We start from the raw sequence: 22275 nt of genomic DNA, 5'->3' as shown, positions 1-22275 counted from the left end.
TTGGCTTTCTATAGAATATTACGTATGCATACAGTATACATTAGGAACTATGGCTGAAGAAGGTCATGATCAGTTAGGAGATTATTATTCCCTGATATTTAATTTTTCTGCCAGCATTGGTCCTGCTTAATTACAAGAAAAGCTTACTGTGCACAGGGTCTCATCCTTTCTTAAAAGGTGGTCTGTGTGTGCTATTCTCAAGTGGATTGGCTCACTACTGCCAGTAGGGGGAGAAATAAAAAGCTGAAATAGTGTTATTGCCAGACCCTTGAGCTAGGAGAAACTTGGGTGCTGGTCATAGTCTAGCCTCAGGATAAGAAAGCTTCTTTTGACACTTTTTAAGAGCTAGTGAACCTGAAAACTAACAAGGACTCAAGGACTCATTGAACACGCTCCCATTAAAAAAAAAAAAAACAACTTTCAACGCATTCTTTCTTTTATTCCTATTACAGATATACAACTGAAATTTTTATTTATATTTACCCTTGTGATATTATAAGCAATTGACATCAGCCACGTCATGCTATAACAATTGTTTAGTCAAATCATATACTTATATGACTGAGCTGGTTGACCTTCCTGATTTTCTCCCAGTTTTTATTAATGGAATATCCAGGCTGACCTCTCATCATAGGTGTGGTGAGTAACTTCTACCAGCCCTCGTGGTGCACTGTAAGGACCAGAGAGCTAACATTTGAAGGACTAGGCTATATAATACCATAGTGGTGTTATCATAATACCCCCAATCTGTTTTTGCTGTTGTTATTCTCCATTAGAAAAAGTACTTTCATCATGCAAAAGTCCAAAATAGTTTTGTTTCATTCCTCATAATGCTGTAAACATATAGAGGTGGATTTTTAACCTATTCTAACACCCAGGTATTTTCTGACCACATTACTTTTCATATTTCTTCTTTAAAATATATCTATATCCTTAATTGTCTTTTCAAAGGACCTAAACTTTTTCAAGAGAAATTTTGTGTTTTCCATGCCTATACTTTTTTTATGCTATTTATCTGTCCAAATGGATACGAGACAGCTCCCAGCATTATATAAGTAGTAAGGTTAATAAATGAGATGTTAGTACCTTTTTTCCCTCACACAATAACCAATATGTAATTTAGTACTTGTCTCAAACTAGAAACATCCCTATTCATAATTTTTTAATTGGGAATTTTGTGTGTCTCATTCCAGGTAACAAATATTTAAAAAATTATTTAGGTTTACTATTAAAAATATTTCTAACTGAAACTGAATTAGTTGTTCCCTTCAAAAATCAGAATATATTCTGTGCATTTTTTCATCTGACTGAAATAGGTAGTAGTTGAATTCATCTTACTGTAATCAGAGCTTTCATTTTTTTCTTTGCTAGCATAGCTTTTGTAAAAAATTTTTAATTTTATAAAAAAATATAATGACCTAGCTCTTGAATAGTTCTTTCAACTCCCTCTATTATGCCTTAGGCATGAAGCAGCATGAAGAGTTTTGTATTATGATATGCCAAAATTCAAACCCCAGCTCAGTCACCTTACCTAGCTGTATAGTTTTGGGCAAGTTATTTAATCTCTTTGAGATTCAATGTTCTTATCTATAAAATACAATACCTACCTTGCAAACATGGTTGGGAAATAACATATGTAAAGAAATAGCACAGCTGTTGGCACTTTGAAGTTTAGTAAATCATAACTATTTTTGTTGTTACAGTCTCACCCCTAAATAATATAAAATACATGAACTGTATTTTCCTTTCGTTTTATGAATGATTTTCATATTCAAAATATCTTACAGAAAGGAAGTAATTCAAAAAAGGAGTTAGGAGGACTGAGTTTTGATAATGATTCTGGCTTCATCACTCATTAAGTAAATCAGTAATTAAAGACCTAGCCTGTACCAGGTACCCTGCTAAGACTTATATTCTTGAGAAAGCCACTCACCTTTTTCTGGACCTGTTTCATAATTGTGATTTACTAGATAGTAATTCCTGTTTCATCTACTTCATGAGCTATTGTGAGAATCAAAGGTGGTAATCAAGAAGAAAACCCCTTGAAAAGCAAATGGTACTATATAAAGAAATGAACTATATTATTATAGAAAACACTATAATATCCCAGAGATAAAAATTATTAGATCATATGTGATGGAGCTTTGAAATAATCCCTGCTCAGAGCTCTTTCCTAAAACAAGAACAAAGAGGGAAACTAGCCAGATATTCTTTTAAGAACTTTCCTAAATGTGTCTTTTAGAGAGTTTATGTGGCTTAATATGATAAAGTTATTGATAATAAGTATTTGTTTACTATAAAAGGCTGATTTTTTTAATCCTATCAGTATACAGAAAGAATGTAAAGTACTGTATTTTTATATTACTTGTATAATTGTAAAATAATAATTTCTTTTAAACAAGGAAGGTCATAGAGGGCTACTTTAGGCAATTACTCCAAGTGAAATCTACTCCCAGCCAAAAGACCAAGCATATACACTAAGCCAGCCTCATGAGGAGAGGTGAAAAGTAACCAAAGACAGCTCCCAAGAGGCATTTCTCACCTCAGGGTCCAGAACTGTAAAGGCTGAGTGGGCGAGGATGAACCTGGAGGACATTTTGCCACGTGAAATAAACCAGACACAGAAAGGAAAATACTCTATGATCTCACTTATATGTGGAATCTAAAAAAGTCTAACACATAGAAGCAGAGAGCTGGATGGTAGCTACCAGTGGCAGGGAGGTGAGGGAAATGGGGAGGTATTGGTCAAAGAACACAAAGTTGCAGTCATGTAGGATGCATAAGTCTAGAGACCTGATGGTCTAGCATGATGATTATACTTAGTAATACTGAATTAAACCCTAGAAATTTTCTAAGAATAGATCCCAGTTTTTCTGACCACACTGAAAAAATGGTATCTCTGTGAGAAGACATATTAATTAACTTGACTGTAGTAATTATTTGACTATATATATATGTATATTGCATCTTCATGTTGTATAGCTTAAATGTATAGTTTTTATATTAAAAAAAGAAAAGGCTGACAGGGCAAATGTCATTTCCTGACATACTCCTAGCTTCTGAAAGTTTCCAGCCAAGCTAGATGTATGGTTCTACTTAACAGCCAGGAACCATTACCTATCACCGTCATGCTCTGTATCAGCCCTACAAACTCAACCTGATGAATCATAATTGTTCTTGTCTGAGGATACAACGCCTGCCATATTAAAGATCAATGTCTAAGACATTGTTGGTTTACAACTTAGACAAATGAAATAAAAATGAATAAAAAACCTAAAACCTAAACTCAACCAGGGCAACAAACATCTCCAAATACTTTGGAGTACCTTGCATAGGAATAACTAAGTTCTAAACTTTTAAAAAATTTTTTATTCATTTCATGTCTACACTGAAATATTGTCAACCCTTGGTTAAAATGTCAAAGAAAATCACTCAGCACTGCGGCCACTAGTCACTTCTAATCTATATTAATAGTTTTCAAGCTTTTGGATTTCACAAAGAAGACAATTTACAACCACGAAAACTTGTAAGGTCATAATTTCAGAGTAAAAGACCTTTAAATTGAAAACACTTAACTCTAAGAAACACTCACTATAGTGCGTATGTTTTTTGTTTGTTTGTTTATTTTTTGTTTTTCCTTCTTAGACCCGGAGAAACTCTAGTTATGTAATCTATCCCAATCAAGGACTTCTTTAGCTTTCTGCTTGTTGGTTGGGATGAGTCTCAGGCATGGCCCTACTGGTACCTCTAGTCCAGTGTGCCTTGATATCTGCCCAGGCACCTGAGAATAAGATTTCCAGGAACTGGGAACACACTCCAGCACATTTTGAGTTTAGATAGAGCTTTTTTAATAGACTGTCTTTATCACCATCCAGGACACTTTTCTAGTGTTCATCTCAACTAAAAAACTAGGGTGAGCAGCAAATTGGGGCAGTGAAAAGAGGGATAGAATAAGCATTAGAACAGTGAAAAGGGATTAGTTTCTAAACTATAGAAACACATCTTAGAATAGAGAGTTACATTTGATAAGATGGAATTTCAGATAATTCTACTTAATATAGCATGACTGTATATCTTTCTCATATTTCTTTCTTTACTTATATTTCCCAATATGTTTATATTATTTTATTTCATTATAGTCTATGGCACGCCAAACACATTTTTAGCTTGTTTTACCCTTTTTTCTATATTTTTTTTCCCAGGGGAGTAAAAATGTCACACATACACACATGCACATGTATACACTCATCAAACTTATATTACCAAACTTTTACAACCCTACACAGGTACTTTGTCATCTCAGAGAACTTTTGGACATACCCACTTTAACTATAGGGTGTTTATTTTCTGTCCTATTTTTATTAGAGATCAAAGCCTAAACATGTGACTAGATAAAAACTGAAATTTCAGAATCATAAAATGTTGACTTATATTTTGCTTTAAATATTTAAAGGTGACCTGGATAAAATCCGTTTTGTTCAGCTTTCTAAAGTCAATGATAACGAGTTAGAAACGATTAATCATCAGCTCATTGTAATGTACCATCACTCTTATTAATACTACAAATATCCTATAAGACATATTTTTACATATGTGAAGTGTAGGTGAGCAGTATTAAGACTGACATATCACTAGGGTAATAGCTGACTTTCATCAGATTTGGATGTACTACTAGGATGAATAATAATTAAAATATATACCTAATCGCTGCCTGTCTGTCGGTAGTGCTAATTGCTGTCATTGAAAAGACTGAATTGTTTAAGAAAGAGAGAGAGAAAGAGAAAGTCATTCTTCATTGAAGCTATCTCCCTGTATCATTGGGAGCCTATTTTTAGTACCTATAGAAGTCATGATTTTTTAATTTATTAGGGGCTGTGATGAATGATGAAACAAATCATCCATTTACATATCTTGACACTGCTTTGGAGAATACTTATTTCTTACAAGCAAGTGTCACATTGTATATAAAAGCTGGCTAATTGTGCGCTAATCTTCTGCATTATCTAGAACTCTCTGATGTAGTATTCTATCAGTAGTAATATTAATTTTACTTATTGCAAATGTATGAAATATCTTCTAAAACCCTATTTCTTTTATGATTTTTGCTCTCTTACATTGTATAATTTTGCATTCAGCTGCTAATTAAGATTAGGAATGCAAGTTAAGAATACGGATCCACTTTAAACCATCAAGCTTTTATAATACATGAAAATACTAATATTTTATCCATTTTAAATGTAAAAGGAGAGAAAGCATTTAAGAACATTACTAGATGTTGTGTTTGTTTTCATGGTTTTTTCCACACAGTTCAATAGTTTCATTGATCTACTGTTTCTTACAAAAATCTGCCATGCTTTGTGAACTTCACTTTCTAATCTCATACAGCAACCCTTCCTTTATGTTATTCCTGCTCTCCCTGGTCCCAGAACAGTAGGGTTGCCTTGACAAATCTATTCAAAAGCCATTCCTCGGCCTTTATTGGTGGGGACTGGGGCCTTTGAAATTCTCTCCTCACTGCAACACAGCTGACATCTTCTTCCAGACAGAATGAATTAAGGAAACACAATAAGACACTTGATCTACCAGTCAAGGATCTTTCCACAGTGAAGACGGATTCCATGGTGCACAACCAGGGCAGCAAGCATCTAAAAATACACAATACATGGTTGTTTACCAGAATAGCAATCAGCGATTTTCTCCAACGTGATTGATAGGATGATTTCTTTTTAAACAAAATCTGTCTAGAAATTCAGTGTGTGTGTGTCTGTGTGTGTGTCTTTGTGTGTCTTGGAAAATTTTTAAATTCATATATGAGGTTAATTACATTTTTTAAGCCAGACTTCAAATATAGACTTAAAATGTATGGAAGGGATATAGATTATCTTTATTTCATAGTCTGAGTTGTAAATCATCATTATCTTAGAGGTTGATTTTTATTTAATATTGAAGGCTTTGTATCCTCAAACACACAGCTACAATTCATCAGATTGTGGGGTTTTTTTAAACTATTTATTACAGCCTCCATTGAACCAGGCTGAAATAAAAATTAAAAGATAGTATAACTATATAGGCCACATTTTGAGGAGTAATTACAAAATTTATTTCTTCTAATATTACAAAGACAAATAATATAATTTTAAAACATAGCTGTTTCTTTACATGCTCAAAATAATATCTGTTTTCATCTAAAAGTTAAAAACTGACACATTTTTCAATTTCCTTTAATTATAATCCTAGCCTTCTCTTAGAAATATGTTGCATCATATTCACAGAAAGTCACGTCTTCTTAATATCAGCACAGGTGATTTGCTAAATTGTAGAAGATAAACTTTTTTCCTTCCACAGGCTTGTCGGTCATGAGTAATTATTAACTGTTTACATAAGAAAATGGTCTTCAGTATATGGAAAATAAATTGAATATGCTTCTAATGGTATATAATATAGGATAAATTATTCTCTACAGCCTAAAAAGTTGGTCTCCGCTTAAATTATGTTTCAATAGAAAATTCTCTCTGTTGCATTGCAGAACTGTTGTAATTGGGTCTCGAGCTCAGAACCGTTAGACACATCAGTGGAGTCCATGCTGCCTGACTGTCCCCGAGTCTCAGCAGGTATGTGTTGGTTGAGAGATGTACGAGTTTTTTTTTTTTAAGGTGAAAAAATATGATTATGAAATATGTCATTCTATTTTGCGAATTAAGCCTGTTGTTCTGCTTTGAATCTTAAATGAATTATCGGTAACATACAACATGAATCTGATCTACTACCAGAAGTTTGTTAAGTAGCTGAAAATGCTTACCAAAAAAGACAAGTAGGTGAAACAATGTGAGAGTAATGTACACATTTGCTATTGAAGCTTAGGGAGACAAGATGTACATTAAAAGAAAGAATTTCATTATAAGACAAGGACTAGATAGCCATATAGGATCTCAGAGTATTTGTCTCTGACTGAATACCAACTCAGTGTTACAACAGGCAGTAAAGTCTGTGAGTTCAGAAAAAAAGAGATTACTGTGGCCTAGAGTCTTTAGAAAAATTTTTCTTGCAAAAACTTTTGGCTGGACTTCGTATGTTAAGGTTTGGAGTGTGGGAAGACGTGCAAGATGGTATTCTAGGCAAACGGAACAGAGCAGTGTAAGGGGTCAGGACCTGGATGGATCAGAAGGCATCCACAGGCCTGCTGGTTCAAAGCAGAGGAATGAAGTGGTAAACATCTCACACGGGCACCAGACAGTGTAAGGATGGCGCTGATTTCCATCCCATAGGTGTTGTACTTTTGTCCCTATTCCCTAGGTAAGAGGAGAGGGTAACATTTTTCATTGCTTTCTAGTTTTTGTTTTCATAATTCCCACCCAATTTTGATGGTAAACACAACTTGAGCAATGATATCTGGTTATAGCTACAGAACAGAAGTAGGCTTGCTTTGGCCATGTATGCCAGAAGATGAGCAGAAGTTTTGAACATAAACTACTCCATATAATACTCAGAGAAGATAGCAAATCACTACATAGAGTTGCAGATGTGTTTATGCATTTGAAGGAAATAATTTGGAGAACAGTTTAAATACTAGGTACAGAACTATTATACCAAATTTCATTTATCATTAATACCTAAACTTGAACCGAGCTTCACTGTCATGATAGCTAAAATTTTCAGGTCTGTCAGAAAGGTTCAATCGCAGACATAAACCACTAGGAAATATATATGTCATAATATATATACCTATGTATATGTGTGTATGTGTATATGTGTGTACTATACAATTGATTTTCTTTCTTAGCAGTAGTTGTGTTATATAAAGTCACTATGAACAAAGAATTAGTGAATACTGAATCTTTACTCCTAGGGGAAATACAGAGTTGGGTTCCTGCAAGCCTCTGGCCACAACTTTTTCGTTGACCGATCAGTCTATAACCATGTTTTATGAATGTTTCTCTTTAAAGAAACTTTAATATATATAGTTGATTTACTAACAGTGAACTCAGCCAACAGCACTGTAACTCATGCCTGAATGAAGCTTATCTAACACACTTATTTTCTCCATAAGACACATCAGTCTTCTTGTGCTTAGGAACACTAGACAGCACTATACTTAGGGATCATTTCAAACTGTGCAATTACCGAAAAAAAGCACAAAAATGTGAAAAACCTAGCAAAAATAGTTGTTTATGGTATGAGAAGTGAAACAAGAAGGTGAAGCATGGCTTCATCACTGTATACACGCATGTCTGCAAATGACTGCAAAAGCACCAGGAGTATTGATTTTGGGGCTTACAAAAACATTTTAGTAAGTAGATGAATTCACAAATACAGAACCCACAAATAATGAAGATTGAGTGTGTGTGTGTGTGTGTGTGTGTGTGTGTGTAGTAAAGTAAAGTATTTATTTCAGAAATTTGACCAGAGCAGGTTAAGCAGTCTTCACAAGAATGCTGACTTTGCATTCGATGCTGGAACTTGAGTTTACAGAGCAGACAGTTGTTAAGGGAAGATGGATATAAAGTGGCAGAGAGCAAGAATGAGCTAGAACCCTTAAGCATGAGCTGGAGCCCATGAGGATGGAATTAATAAACCCATGTCAGTTCTTGTGGTTTCTATCCTTGGTGGTGTGGGTGTCCTATAAAAGCCCTTTGTCATGGAGCTAACTGCACTCACACCCAGCCCAGGAGTCAGAGATGCTGAAGGTGAATCCGGGGAAAGGTAGAGTAGACACAACCTTGGCCACTGCCTCATGCCACCATGTGAGCCATCATGTAAACAACAATATGTATGAGCTAAAAATGGCTGCAGCTTCACTTTAACTCTCCAAATTTCCCACAGAACTCTCTCTCTTGGGTACCATCCTAACTAGAAATATGCAGTTTAAAAAGAAATTCTGGGAAATGTAGTTCAAACTAGCCAAACTGACACATTACAGATTCTTCACAGTCCACCCTTTGTCAACTTGGCACTCATATTCATCTCTTTACACCAAGCTTAATCTCTAAATAAAGACATAAAGTTGTGTTTTCACCTAACATGACATAACTAACCCACGTACAACCAAAAACATACTAACCCTTTTCCCCAGAAGAGTAGATACAAAGTCTCCTTATTATCTTCAGCTAATGTCCATTCTTCTTACCTTTGGTATCTTATAATTTAAATTCTGAGAGATAAAGCTAATTGCTAATGACACGTTTTACATGAGATGATAAGGGAATAAGAGAGGAGAAGAAAATGAAAGTATTTAGTATATATATATTCATATTGAAATAAGGAAGAAATCCTTGTAACTATTACATTCCTCATTTTTGCAACTGGTCATGAAGTTGTAGCTGGTATTTATAACTACCTTCATTCTATAGTCCCTTTGCTCTCAGCAAGCACCTAAATTGATCATGGTTCCTTGCCTGGTGGGATAACCCTTGCCTAGAGGGATGACCCCATACCTTCATTTCTGAAAGGTCCAGCCTGTCTGAGTTAGATTGTTATAGTTTTCTCTTGACATTAGTCATAGGGTGTCTTAGAGGATTTCCTGTGTAGTAGACATACTCCACTCTACCCCTATTGTGTAGTAGCAACTCAATTTTCCCTCAGTAATCAGGATCAGTCACCACAGCCAATAACGAGAAATGCTCTCCATCTTGTTAATTCAGTGATAAAAGGAGCCTAAAGTGGCAAGGTGCAGTCTCAGCTTCATTTGAATGGAATCATTGTTGTTTCACCTGAAAGAAGCATTCCTTCCGATGGAACTAAGACCTTGAAACCAGCAGAGCCTAAAGTCATGGGAATGGGAAGCAGCACTTTTGCTAATAGACCGCTGAAGGTAATAAGAAGAAAAGCCAGTCCCATTTCCACCCTTTTGTTCCCAGATCTGAGAGAAATAGGACAGTATATTAAATGCTGATTTAGAGCAAATACCACATCCTGGAAGACAGTGTCTCAGTTCAACAAGGTGTCGTGTGGCACCGTAACTGGATCATCAAAGTCATTCCACCATTCTGTCAAGCCTGCTGCTTAAGGATAATGGGGAGCATGGTAAGACCAGTGAATGTTGGCAGACCTTAGGCTCTTTCTTTTCCTCTCACTTGTTCTCGCTGATGGAAGCCAGCTGCCTTGTCGTGAGCTGCTTTGTGGAAATGCTCATGTGGTAAGGACTGGGTTCTCTGCAGAGCCAATGAGGGCCTGAAGCCTGCTAACAGCCACATGAGTGACCTTGGAAGATCACGTCCCATTTGAGTCTTGAGATGATTACATCACCTTGACTGTAGCCTTGTGAGAGACCTTGAGCCAATTACCCAGCTAAGCCATGTTCAGATTTCTGACCCACAGAAACTGTGAGTGATAAATGAGTATTGTTTTAAGCTGCCAAGTCTTGGGGCGATTTGTTCCACAGCAGTAGATAATTAATACAACAGGCTTAAACTTCAACTCTGGTGGTCACTCAAGCCTAAGAAGAAGCAACCTTAACTTTTTTTGAGGCTAGAGCCTTACAAGGCTCATTTTTGCTCAGATACTTTAGAATTTAAGAGCAACTCTTTCTAAAAAGGCACTAAAAAGTTCATTGAAGACAATTCATTTCAATACTTACTCCCCACTACCTCACTAGACTTTGCCGTACAATTTATTAGAGATAAGATATTAAGTTTCTTCATCACACTCATTTGATCTTACATTAAGTGTCTCTCTATTCATCTTTTCTCTAACCAAATTTTTCTTAGGACAGAACTTGCTACTCTCTATAACTTTCTATTCCCTGTGAGTTTTTATTCCAACAAATTTAGCTTAAGTCAGGAGATTTTATATACAATCCCCAGCATATTTCTCAAATATTTATTGAGCACATATTATGTTCCAGGCACTGGACATATCAGTTGGCAATAGCTTATCATGATTATCTTCCTTCATCTCCCCAAAAAAGAATGTTTTCCTGGCCCTCTACTAGTGGTTAGGTTCCTCCTTTTTAAACTGGCATCAACATTAGTTTGCATCAGATGAGAAAAGAGTTATAGCTGGCACCTACAGCATTCTCCATACCTACTTATAAAAACTGAACGGATTTTCAGTCAAAAATCAGTGATTCCCTCCCACCCCCAAAATCAGTGATTTCCTTCAAAAGGTCCTTAAAAAATGTTAACAAAGGATCAAAATGGAATTTTAAAGAAGATTAATTTATTAAGTGGGTAAAAGAGAGGAGCAAGAAGCTAGAGACAGGAACTCAGCAGGCTGTGATAATAAAGCAAGTATATGAGGTTGATGGCATGAACTGGAGTGGTGACAATGGGAACAGAGACGATAGGAGAGCTGTAACCAGTATGACTCAGGAAACTGCACTCGATGATAGTTTGTACTCAGAGGCTAAGGGCAAAGGAGGAAACAACGTTAACTTCCAATGAAAAGTAACTAGGATAATGAAAATATTATTACCGGAGGTAAAGGGGAGCTGGAGGAGAATATCAGTTAAGGACAAAAGATGATGAAATTATTTTATGATCTACTTAATTGAAGTGATAGCACGTAGATAACAGGAAATTCAAATAGAAATAACCAAAGGTTGCTGAAGTACCTTCAAAACACCTGAAATTCTCTGATCAATAGTCCTGTTATCTATAATTTAGAATGTTACTATTATTTGAAGATTTCAGCATGTGTACTGAACTACAAGTTATTGGATATCCAGACTATACATTCGAGTTAGTGAAGTCTTTTTTTTCAGCTTTCAAAATTACAGTTTTTTTATTTGTTATAATATGCTTTTATCTTGTGACTAGAAGTTTCATGGCCATAGCAGTAAAATTACCTATTAAAATACATACTCATTGAATTCTGTATTTTTTCCTTTATTACTAAATGTGTTTTCCTCTACACAAAAAAGATCTGTGCCCTTATTCCTTCCCAGCATTCTCTTGTCTTGCTTCTAGATGTAGAAGAAGAGGGTCATTGATAACATTTTTGTACTTAACTGTCAAGCCCATTTCCCTACTAGAACAGAAAGTGGAAAATTAGCAATTTTAGATGAACTTGAATTATAGAAAACCTGCTAAGGTAATCCTAATTTTTCTTCACTTAAGTAATCCAGATTGACTGTTTATACTGACTGAACTTACTGAATATTTGCTAAATAGTCACTTCACTTTATTGCTGAAAATATGTCTTGAGGAAATGACACTGAGGAGTTATATCTCGTCTTTCTTAGTGAATAATCATTTCCTTCTAAAGATAGCAGTGAAAAATCAACAGTAATTACTTCTAGAATGTGGTGTCATTCAGAATGTGTAGACAGGTTAGTTGAGTTGTATAATATGTTTTTAGACACAGCTCAAATTAATCAGGTAATTGAAAATTTATACTTTGCCTTGTAAACAGACCTTAAAATTCAAGGCTTATTAGCATATATGATACCGTACCACTTTTTGACTGCATGAACTGCTCAAGAATCGTTGCATTCCTCTTTTCATTCAAAGGGTATATATTCTAATCCTTTAAGTGATATTTTCAGTAACTAAATAGTACTTCTCAGGCAGTTTGTGTTCATTACTGTAAAATTGGCCTTGTAGCTGTTATTCATCAGTTAGCTTCCCTATTCATTGTTCTATGCTACCTTATAATTATTAGTTAATTTAAGGGATAAGTATTCTAAAAGTTGACCACCAGAAATTCTTGTGTTTTCAGTGAATCATTCATTATAATTAGCTAGAATCAGGAACCCTGGGGAAATAACTGATTAAAGAATCATTAAAAATAACCTATCTGTCTAAATATATGTTTACGTAGGTCACCAATATTTGCCCTGATTATATATACTTAATCAGGTCCAGTGTTATTCTGTGATTTTGACTCAGTTTTCCAGTAATCACAGTGAATATAAGTAGTCTCACTCCAGAAATCTCACTTTAAAAAAAAAATTAAAAATAGCCACCATGTTTTTTACAGCTTTCTGAACCAATTTGTGAAAATCCTTCGAAGAATTTGGCAGTAAAGGTGGCAATCTCCTTTTACTGAGCTAACTCTTCCCTTTAAAGATAAAAAATTGTAAGACTAATTATTTTTGGAATGCTTTTGAATAAATAACCAAATAATACGAAGTTGTATTTGTACTTGAAAATTATAATTTATGAGTTAATTTGGAAGAGCTATTACTTTTCCTGTCCCCAGAGCAGAATCTCATGGCTCTTGATGCTGTGTCTCTAACTGTTGGAAAAGTAAGTCGAGGACCACTGAAACTTTCCTCCCTTTTACCATAAGTATTGACTTCTCTTCCCATGGCTGTCTGTACTTCACTTGTCCTCTATTTCTTCTTCCCTCTGTCAGCTCTGGATCACTGCTCTCGATGGCTCTCTCTGGGTCTGTGTATTGCCCTCTCACTCTCTCTTTCATCTGATTGAGTCTCTCTATATGACTCTTTTCTTACAGTTTTTGTCTACTGTGTCTCCCTGACTTCAGTCAGTCTCCCCACCTAGAGACTATTTGTCCTGCAATCTACAGAATCACATCTCCCCGAGCCCACAGTCTTTGCCTACACCTGCCTGACCTGTGTGGTTTGCCTGGGTCCACTGACCTCTACTTCTCTTTGACTACATGATATGTGCCTTCCTCGAGCCACAGGTCTCTGCTCTTTACCCACACATTCCCTCTCTGCGCCCATCTACACCCTCCCTGCCTGCTCTGTCTGTCTTGTCACTGACAGACATCAAGTCACTAGAGATAAATCTGACTTCTGGCAAAAATACCCCAAAACATACCTCCTCAGAGAAATTGCATTGCTTTCTAGAAGTGATTCAAAACATCTAAAATCAATACTTTGGTACTAAAGTGAAAAATCAAAATGAACGTTAGGCACCTTAGAACATCTATTTATAAAATTCCAAGATGTTCTTTGGTGACTATCAACACTTTAAAAGCAGGGGAATATTTCAAAAAATTTTTTGTTTCCTCATATTTCTAAAAATATAGTTTTACTTTAAAAGAAAGTGGTTCTATTTAATGATAAATTTTGAGAGATAATTTGTTTGATCAGTGACTTCAGTTTTAGTTATTAAAATTGATTTAGTTGGTATATGCTGTCCAAATATTCTTTTGAGAGTTGTTACTAGTATGTCTGTCCATATTGTTTGTTCATATCCCTTTCAATCATATATATCTTACCCCAAGTATTCAATATGTTATACCGAATTATCTCATGGCACAATCCTTGACAGAATTCAGATGTACTACATAATTTCATAATTTCCAAAATACTGTAGCAGTAACTTGTTGAAAATTTGGTCAAAGATACATAAACATCATTTTAAGCTTTGTGTGGCAGTGATCTCTATAAATGAGATTTTCATTAAGAAGCTAAATTAAAATTTTCTAATAACCTTCTAAAATCAATATTGGCTTAGAGATTCTTTTATTTTGGCTAATAATGTTTCAGAAGTTTTTAAAATGCAGTATGAATTATTTCAGATTTTCACTTTAATTTCCTTTTAATAAATTGCCTTTAAAGAAATTTAGAGTCTTCTTTCCATTTTAAATTTATGTGACAAAGTAGCCACACCTTTCCTTCTTAGTTCCCCTAAGGGAATGTGATTAAATTTTTAAAAAGACATTGTTAATTTAAGGCCACAGATACAAGTGATTAAATATAATCAAAATATGTGAAAGCTATTTGTGGAACAGGATGATATGCAGCTTGAATTCTATAGTAAAAGGTGTAATCTTCCATAACCATTGTAGTTTGGATTTTTGCAGCACTTCTCTTATGAAAGAATAATCCCTCAGTTATTTGGTTTTGCCTTTCTTCAGAAACAGTATCAAGCATATAAAATGAACATAAGGAGCAAAGCTTAATTTTAGAAAATCCAAATTTAATTACTTTTACTAATCAATTAATTTATTTCTTAAGGTTGTTTCCCCTAAAATTTGAACTTAATTCCATGTCTTACCCCAAACTTGAGTTATCCTTTGTGGAACTAAGGAATAAATATTTACAATTAGTTTTTTTGAGGTAAGAAACTAATTGTAAATATTTATTCCTTAGTTCCACAAAGATTTATTGAGTACTTAATATGTACTAGGCAGTAGTCTAGACTGTAAGAATGTAAAAATTGTTAGACATGACTCTTGCCCCTCAGGGAGCTCATGGACTCCTAAAATAAAGGTCTTCTGATTATTACAAAGATTCTTTGTTTCTAATCAGAGGATGATCATTGAAATAGGTAGGGTGGGTAGATAGGATAAGGACTTATGAACTCGTTCAGGACCAAAGAATAATCCTTGGTTCACTGACACCCTCTTTTATTAAATGGTACCCCACCGCTGTGTAAGATAGCACATCTCTGACAGTATTCACCTTCCTTCCATATTCTTGTAAGACCCTGACTTTCTACTGTACATATATGTTCCAAATGAATATGTTACTTTTCATTTCAAATTCTTTAATAGTAGTAAGTCAGCATGTTTTGAAAGAAGAGTTTTGAAATTATCATGACTGTGGGAAATTTGTATTCTCCCAAATATGTGGAGAATTAATTATATAATATGGCCAAATGAAGATCCAGAATTACAGTGTCTATAAAATGCAGATAGTATTAGTACCATCTCATTGGGTTATGGTCAAAATTAAGTGAAATAATCCATATAGGTCTGTTAAAATAGAACCTAGCATATCGTTAGGACTCAATAAATATAGGTCATCCTAGCCTCGCATGGTTCTAATATACACAAATTTCAGATACCCTAGTTTAGTTAAATAATACCAATTCTCCAAAAGCAAGGTTCAAATTTCAGTTACCACAATAAATTAACTAAGTAATTGCATTATATACAAATCCCTATGTGAATAACATACACATTATGAACAGTGGCCAATCATATCACTTCTTTCAAAATCTGTCTTTGACTCATCACTGATACTCATTTCATACATGGATAGCACTATCTTCTATTTTATAAAAATGGATGATCAAAAGAGAAACTTGGCCAACAAAAATGAAAGTACAGAAAGAAATGAAATGCTATAAGTGAAATTGGAATGTGTGACGAAAAAGATGAAGACGTCTCAGAGGAAATGACGCTAGCAAAAAAACATCAGATGAACTCTGAGATATTTCACCACGTTGAAAATGTGAAGGATAAAATGTTGGCAGCTGATCCAAACTTAGGAATATGACAATTTGCCAAGGAGTAGAAATGATTTGCTTGAACCATATTATAAGTTATATGACAAGAAGAAGGCAAGCACTGTTCAAACTACTCATAATTTTTTTACAAAGAAATAATAAAACATCTTAATTCTGTTTTTCTAATGTTTTAAATTGCAACGTGCTATCTTTTTGTTCATTTATTTTGTTCTCTAGATTTCACATGTAAGTGAGATATGTGGTATTTGTAACAGACTCATAGATACAGAGAACAAACTAATGATTACCAGATGGGAGGGGAGGTTGAGGGGCTGGGTGAAAAAGGTAAAGGGATTAAGAAGTAGAAATTGGCAGTTACAAAATAGTCATAGGGATGTAAAATACCACATAGGGAATATAGTTGATATATTGTAGTAAGTGTGTATAGTTCCAGGTCTCAGTACTAGATTTTTCAAGGAGATCATTTCATAAGTTACATAAATGTCTAACTACCATGCTGTACTCCTAAAACTAATATAAAATAATATTGAATGTTAACTAGAATTGAAAAATAAAATTTTAAAAATTGCAATGTACTAAATACAATTAGTTTTACTCTTTTTTTTTTCACTTCTCTATTCATTTTTAGCTGATGGTAACAGGATTTTGAATGTTTCAACAACAACAAAAAAATTTAAACGTCACGGAACAACCATAGTTTTTCCCATTGGTTATTATTATCACTTTACATGGTTTCAGCTTGTATGGTCATTTTTATAGTCTCACACTACCATGCAAAGCAAATGCACAGTAGTTATTTTATCCAACTAGTCAAGTACTATATATAGTTTTAGAGAAATTGTTTATTGCTTTTCAATATTTGAGGAAAACTTTCTGTCATTTCTCTCTTGCTTCTGTCTTTGTATTTTCTAGATTATCTAAGTCCTAATTCTAGTCATGTCTTGTCAGAAGGGTAATCTTAGAGCCTCCCACCTAATGTATCTTCTACAGAAGATGTATTTTCTCTTCTTCAATTTTTCTGTTCTTCAATATGCCACCTTATTTCTTCATTCTTTTAAATCTACTGAAATTCCACACTGACTCTTTTTCTTTCATTCTTCTTCCTGCTAATGTCTTATTCTTTTTTACTCTCCATGAACGCCTATCAGTTTTTTAATACATTGTCTTCTTTTCAAAATGACACCTGTCCTGGAATATATCCTTATGAGAAACTTCTTTAAATTCATCGGGTTCTTTCTTATGATTCATCTACATTTCTGTCAATCATAAAAAACAAATACCTTCCTTAAGTTTAAATTATTACAACAAATTCTGTGTAAGCAAAATGTCAAATTTTAGTGGGAAGTTGAGCAAGTTAACACTTTCCAATAATACCATGATAGGCAACAAAATAAAAATAAATGCTGTGCATTTTCATTATATACCGTTTTGTACTTCTTGAGCCATGTGACTGTATAGTTGAATATTCAAAAATGAGTGAGTAAAATTTACATTAAATAAATGATAACTGAAATCTTGCTTTCAATTTTCCATTCACAGCTAGTTTAATATAATTGCTTCCTAGAGTTCTGAGGCTTTCAGAAGATGAAACCTCATCTGTGTGATGTTATCTGTACATACATAGAATGAAGAGCAGGCTATTGGGAGCTACAGTGGCCTCTTGCAAATAAATGTGGATTTGGCATAGGTCTTGCTCAAAAGAGAGGCTGATGGCCTGTTTGGATCTCTTTTAAGACCCTCAGAATCATAGCGAGTTAACTTTGAAAGAGGAGTCAATTTTATAAGCTAACTTATTACCTTATTGTCTGAAGCCAAGGGCTTTGTCAGGTTTGAAATGCTAAAAGGAGTTTTTAATCTGCATATTTAGATAAAGTTACTGTATTAAAACTTATAATTTTTAAATTAATTTATTTATTTTTAATTATTTATCGTCACCACATAGGAACTTATAATTTTAAATTTGGTACTGCCTCTTGAATCTTCCATGGTCATTACTACATTTCATGTTACCTAATATGTGTTCATTTTTCCAAAAAAAAAGATATGTGTCTCTGGCTTGCTTCAGTTTATAGTTTCTTAAAAAGATTCCAGGCAAATTCACAGAGGCCCCAAATTTATGATGTTAATGGCACCAAAATCAATTAATTTGGAGTCTCTTTAACAAAAAAATAATTTTCACAGCACCTAAAAGAGTTATCTCCTATAAACAGAAATTCTTTTCTATGTCTCATTAACTTCTCAGAGCCCATGCTGTATCCCAAATTACTGGTTTCATTGGTCATAAGCCATCAGTTAAGTATATTTTACTGTGCAATATAATAGAATTTTTTTCATTAAATAAGTTGTTTGTCTCCTGCTCTACATTGTAAGCAAAGAACAAATTTGAATGTACAAGATGGTGACTACATTCTAACTAATCAGTGCAAGAACATTCTTAACGCTTCTCTTCTGTAATAAGGGCAAACTCAGCTAAAAAGATTGTTTAAATCTTGCTTGGCATGACAAAAACCTTTAAACTATCTTATCTGTGACTATGAATATACCCGACTCATCACCTAAGTACCTTTCAACTGAGCCCTGCTCAGCTCAACTGCTCTTCCTACCATACACAGATATTTAAAATTCTTTAAGGCTTCTGTAGAGTTTTTATGCTTAATATTATTTTATAGCACAGGCAGTTCATAGCTCAAGAATATCACAGACCTGCAAAATAAAATGGAAGGATTTTTTTCTCTATATACTCTAAACCTCTTTGTAGTCTCCAACTATATGGTTGTGTCATATTTGTGTCATGAGTTTTTATTTCAAAGTAGAGTCATTTTTTAAAATAACAAAATTATGTCACAGTAGAGTCATTTTTTAAAATAACAAAAAGAGCAACAACAACAAAAAATAACAAAAAAAGTTCTTCATAATCCTAATCTGAAATTAAGAAAATCAAGGAAATTCTACATTGGTAACACTACTACATTCCAATTTTTCTCTACATATAAGAGTAACAGCATCTTGTATTACTGTTGAGCACTGATAGCTGACCTTTCACCTTTGTTCTTGTCCTCTTATCACCTATGCAGAACAGAGCTATTGTTATCTATCTGTGGATTTATCTCATGGAGTAATAAATGGTTCTACTGATTCAATTAACTCTTTTTCTGTTTCTAAAACTTTAATGTTCTTATTGTATGTACTTTACCTTCGAGTATCACTTTTTCTTAACTGCATAGCTTATCTTTGATGCCTCACTTTGTCATAGTTTTCTCCTTAAAATTCCTCACAAAGGATTGACAGTTTAATTAGTTGAGTGTATTTTGATGTAGTTCTAGTGAACTAAATTGTTATTATGTGCAGTGTTATCTCTCTCATGGTGAGGTGGGAGGCATCCTCTCTTACTGTACTCAGCTGCCACAAATTCCTAACTTCGCTTCTTAGATCCAGAGAGGGACCTCCCAGTGACTGGTTTCTGAATCTTGTCTCCTGCCTTTGCCTTTTGCTTTGCTCCTTGACTAGCATGGTTCTTGAGGATCTACACCTGCCCTTCAAGTGACAGTGCCTAAGCCTTGAAGCCTTGATGCCTGGTCAGTGCTGAGTTACTAAGACCCCTGTACAGTAGAGAAAACTATAAAATGAACACCATCTAGTCCACCTTGCCATCTCTGACTTTTACACCATTCTTAGATCTTCTGGTCTGCACTATTAAGTTAGACACATTCAAAAAGTTGGGCTGTATGTTTTATGTACTTACTATATTGAGCATTGGGGATAACTTGTGCATCAGTTTGTTGTTTGTCACATAAGTATAAAATAATTTGTATCTCTAATGTCCGTTGCGGAGTTTCCGTATCTCAGGTAAAGAGCTAAGACATGATACTCTAGCTAACTGTTTAAGGCAGCCAGTATATCTGAGTGGAAAGGCATTAAGTATATCTGAGTGGAAAGGCATTAAGTTCAGAGGGGAGCTGTTGTCCTAGGTGTATGGGAAAAGCTTTCCAAAGAGAGGAGACTTGAACCAAGCCCCACAAGAACATTTATTACTAACTTTGCCTCCACTGTTTCCTGCTTTTTAACCAGTAGTGGATCTTGGCAGTTGGTTTTGCCATTTAGAATAATGAATACTTAAGGAGAGCCTAATAATACAAATCCTGATAATTTCTGCATTTCTACTTCAAAATTAACTTTTCTTAATTCCAAAGATCCTAATAAAACTGTTAACTTCTCTTTGTGTAAGTATAGCTATCCTGCCCTCCTGATAGTTCTTTTCTCCCCATTTAGATTATAAATGTACAGGGCCTGGGACCATGTGTTTCTGTCCTTACTTTGTAATTCCCTGTGGATAAGACTGGTCTGCTTCTTACATTTGTAATCTAATCACTTACTAAGAGGTCTCTGTATTTGTTGAAGGTGATGGATTAGCCTTTCAAGTGCCCCCGCCCAACCAGTCCTGGTTGTCTTGGGCATCCCCATCACCTGTCTTCCTCTGAACTCTATTTCTGTTCCAACCAAATATGCTCCTGCTTTTTTTCCCTGATCACCCCATTCCCATAGCCCATTAAATATACTTTTAAGAAGATGTCAAGACTTCTCTTAAGAATATGGGCTTTTATTTGTGACAACACAGCACATGTGCATAAACCAGGAGATAGGAACATTGGCAGATGAGATCTGACCTAGTACAGAGAAAACCTTAATTGAGAACAACTGAGTTAATTTTAAAACACTTCAAGTTAATATAGACTTACTTTTTGAATTAGTAAATGTTTTTAGCTACTGTGTTTTAACTCAGTTAATCTAATAAGCTTTCCTCAAATTCAGTTGAACTCACTTTTCTCCAGTTCACTGAAAACATTTTTATTCAACTATTAGTTTTAGACAACTAATGAATCCTTTCACTGTGATTCTCCTATGCAAATGAGCTGGTTTCAATATGTGAGCCTTAATTTATATAATTGTTCTCTTTTATTCTTTTTTGTGATCCACCTTTCCTTCTGTTCATTCTGATTGTTTTGTAAATTTGCAAAAAAAAAAAACACGTAGGTATACCTGGAAAGAATAGATATCAGCAAAGTTATTCTTAAGTGAAATTTTGTATATTGCAAACTAGTTTTTATAGACTATCATCTTGAATGGAAGTCTTTTTGCCATTAATGCTTCAGAGATTCAAATTTTTAACATTATACAGATATTTATTGGCTTCCCACTCTGTGCTGGATATAGTTCCAGGTGCTAAGGATCTAGCAGTGAACCAGACAGTGAAGGACCTTGCTCTTCACCAGCACGTATTCTGGCTGCAGTTGCAGTGAAGATGCAGACAACAAACAAATAATCGAATATACAGCCTGTGAAGATGTTATTTGATTTCCTGATTCTTGTTCCTTCTACCATTGCTTCAAGGCCATATCTACAACCTAGTTACCTATAGTGTTGAGTTGAATTTAGTCTCATGGTGCTACTACCTCCATCTAGTAAAAGATGTTTAAGGGCTTTATTCTAGTTCAGGAGAGAAAGTTTGGAGAGAAAGGATATGGGGGTCAAGTTACTCATTGTTAAACCAGAACTAAATGTGCTTTACTCTGAGAATTGTAAAGGTGAGAATTCATTCACTCATTCAGCAAACATTTATTGAACAATGTATCAGTCAGGGTTCTTTTGTGTTCCAGACTTTATAACACCTACATGCATGTCCTTAAGAACTTTACATTCTAGTTGGAAAGCTAGAGATATAAATATTTATTCATAAATGTTATAATAAAAACATATATCTAGTTCAAGGAAAGTACCACAAAAGGAGTAACTAACTCTGCCTGAGGGAAGATTTTATCATAAGATGACCTTTAAACTGTGTCTTAAAGGTGACTGGATATTCATCATGCTTCATTTATTCAGGAAATGTTTACTGAGCCTCTTCTATGTGTCAAGCACTGTAGATATAGCAATGAACTAGACAAAGTCCCTGCTCTCTTGAGGCAGCAGAAAAACAAGACAGACAGTAAACATATAGACAAATAATTATATTAGGTGGTAATACTGCTAATGCCAAAAAAATAAAGGTTAGTAAAGGGAATAGAGAGTGATAAGGAATACTGTTTTGAATAGGATGGTCAGGGTAAGCCTTTCTAATGAGATGACATTTGAGCAGAATCCTGAATGGAATGAGAGAATCAGACCAAGAATC

General features: G+C 34.5%; 1 protein-coding gene across 6 annotated transcripts in view; it reads left to right on the top strand.

Annotated features, from left to right (window-relative positions):
• Positions 1-22275, top strand: part of FAM172A (family with sequence similarity 172 member A) — a 360652-nt gene that overhangs the window by 218455 nt on the left and 119922 nt on the right. For 5 of the 6 annotated variants that reach the window (XM_015590525.2, XM_006913219.3, XM_015590523.2 and 2 more), the window contains one exon: positions 6527-6611. In XM_015590525.2, coding sequence (XP_015446011.1) covers positions 6527-6611 — 85 coding nt within the window. Of the gene's footprint in view, positions 1-6526; positions 6612-9638; positions 9922-22275 lie in introns of those variants that run through there. The other variant, XM_025047745.1, reaches the window with a different exon arrangement.

This window comes from Pteropus alecto, unplaced genomic scaffold, assembly GCF_000325575.1.
Source record: "Pteropus alecto unplaced genomic scaffold, ASM32557v1 scaffold20, whole genome shotgun sequence".
NCBI lineage: Eukaryota > Metazoa > Chordata > Mammalia > Chiroptera > Pteropodidae > Pteropus > Pteropus alecto.
The sequence above is the reverse complement of the archived record's forward strand: the minus strand, read 5'-3'. Positions and strand labels throughout refer to the sequence as shown.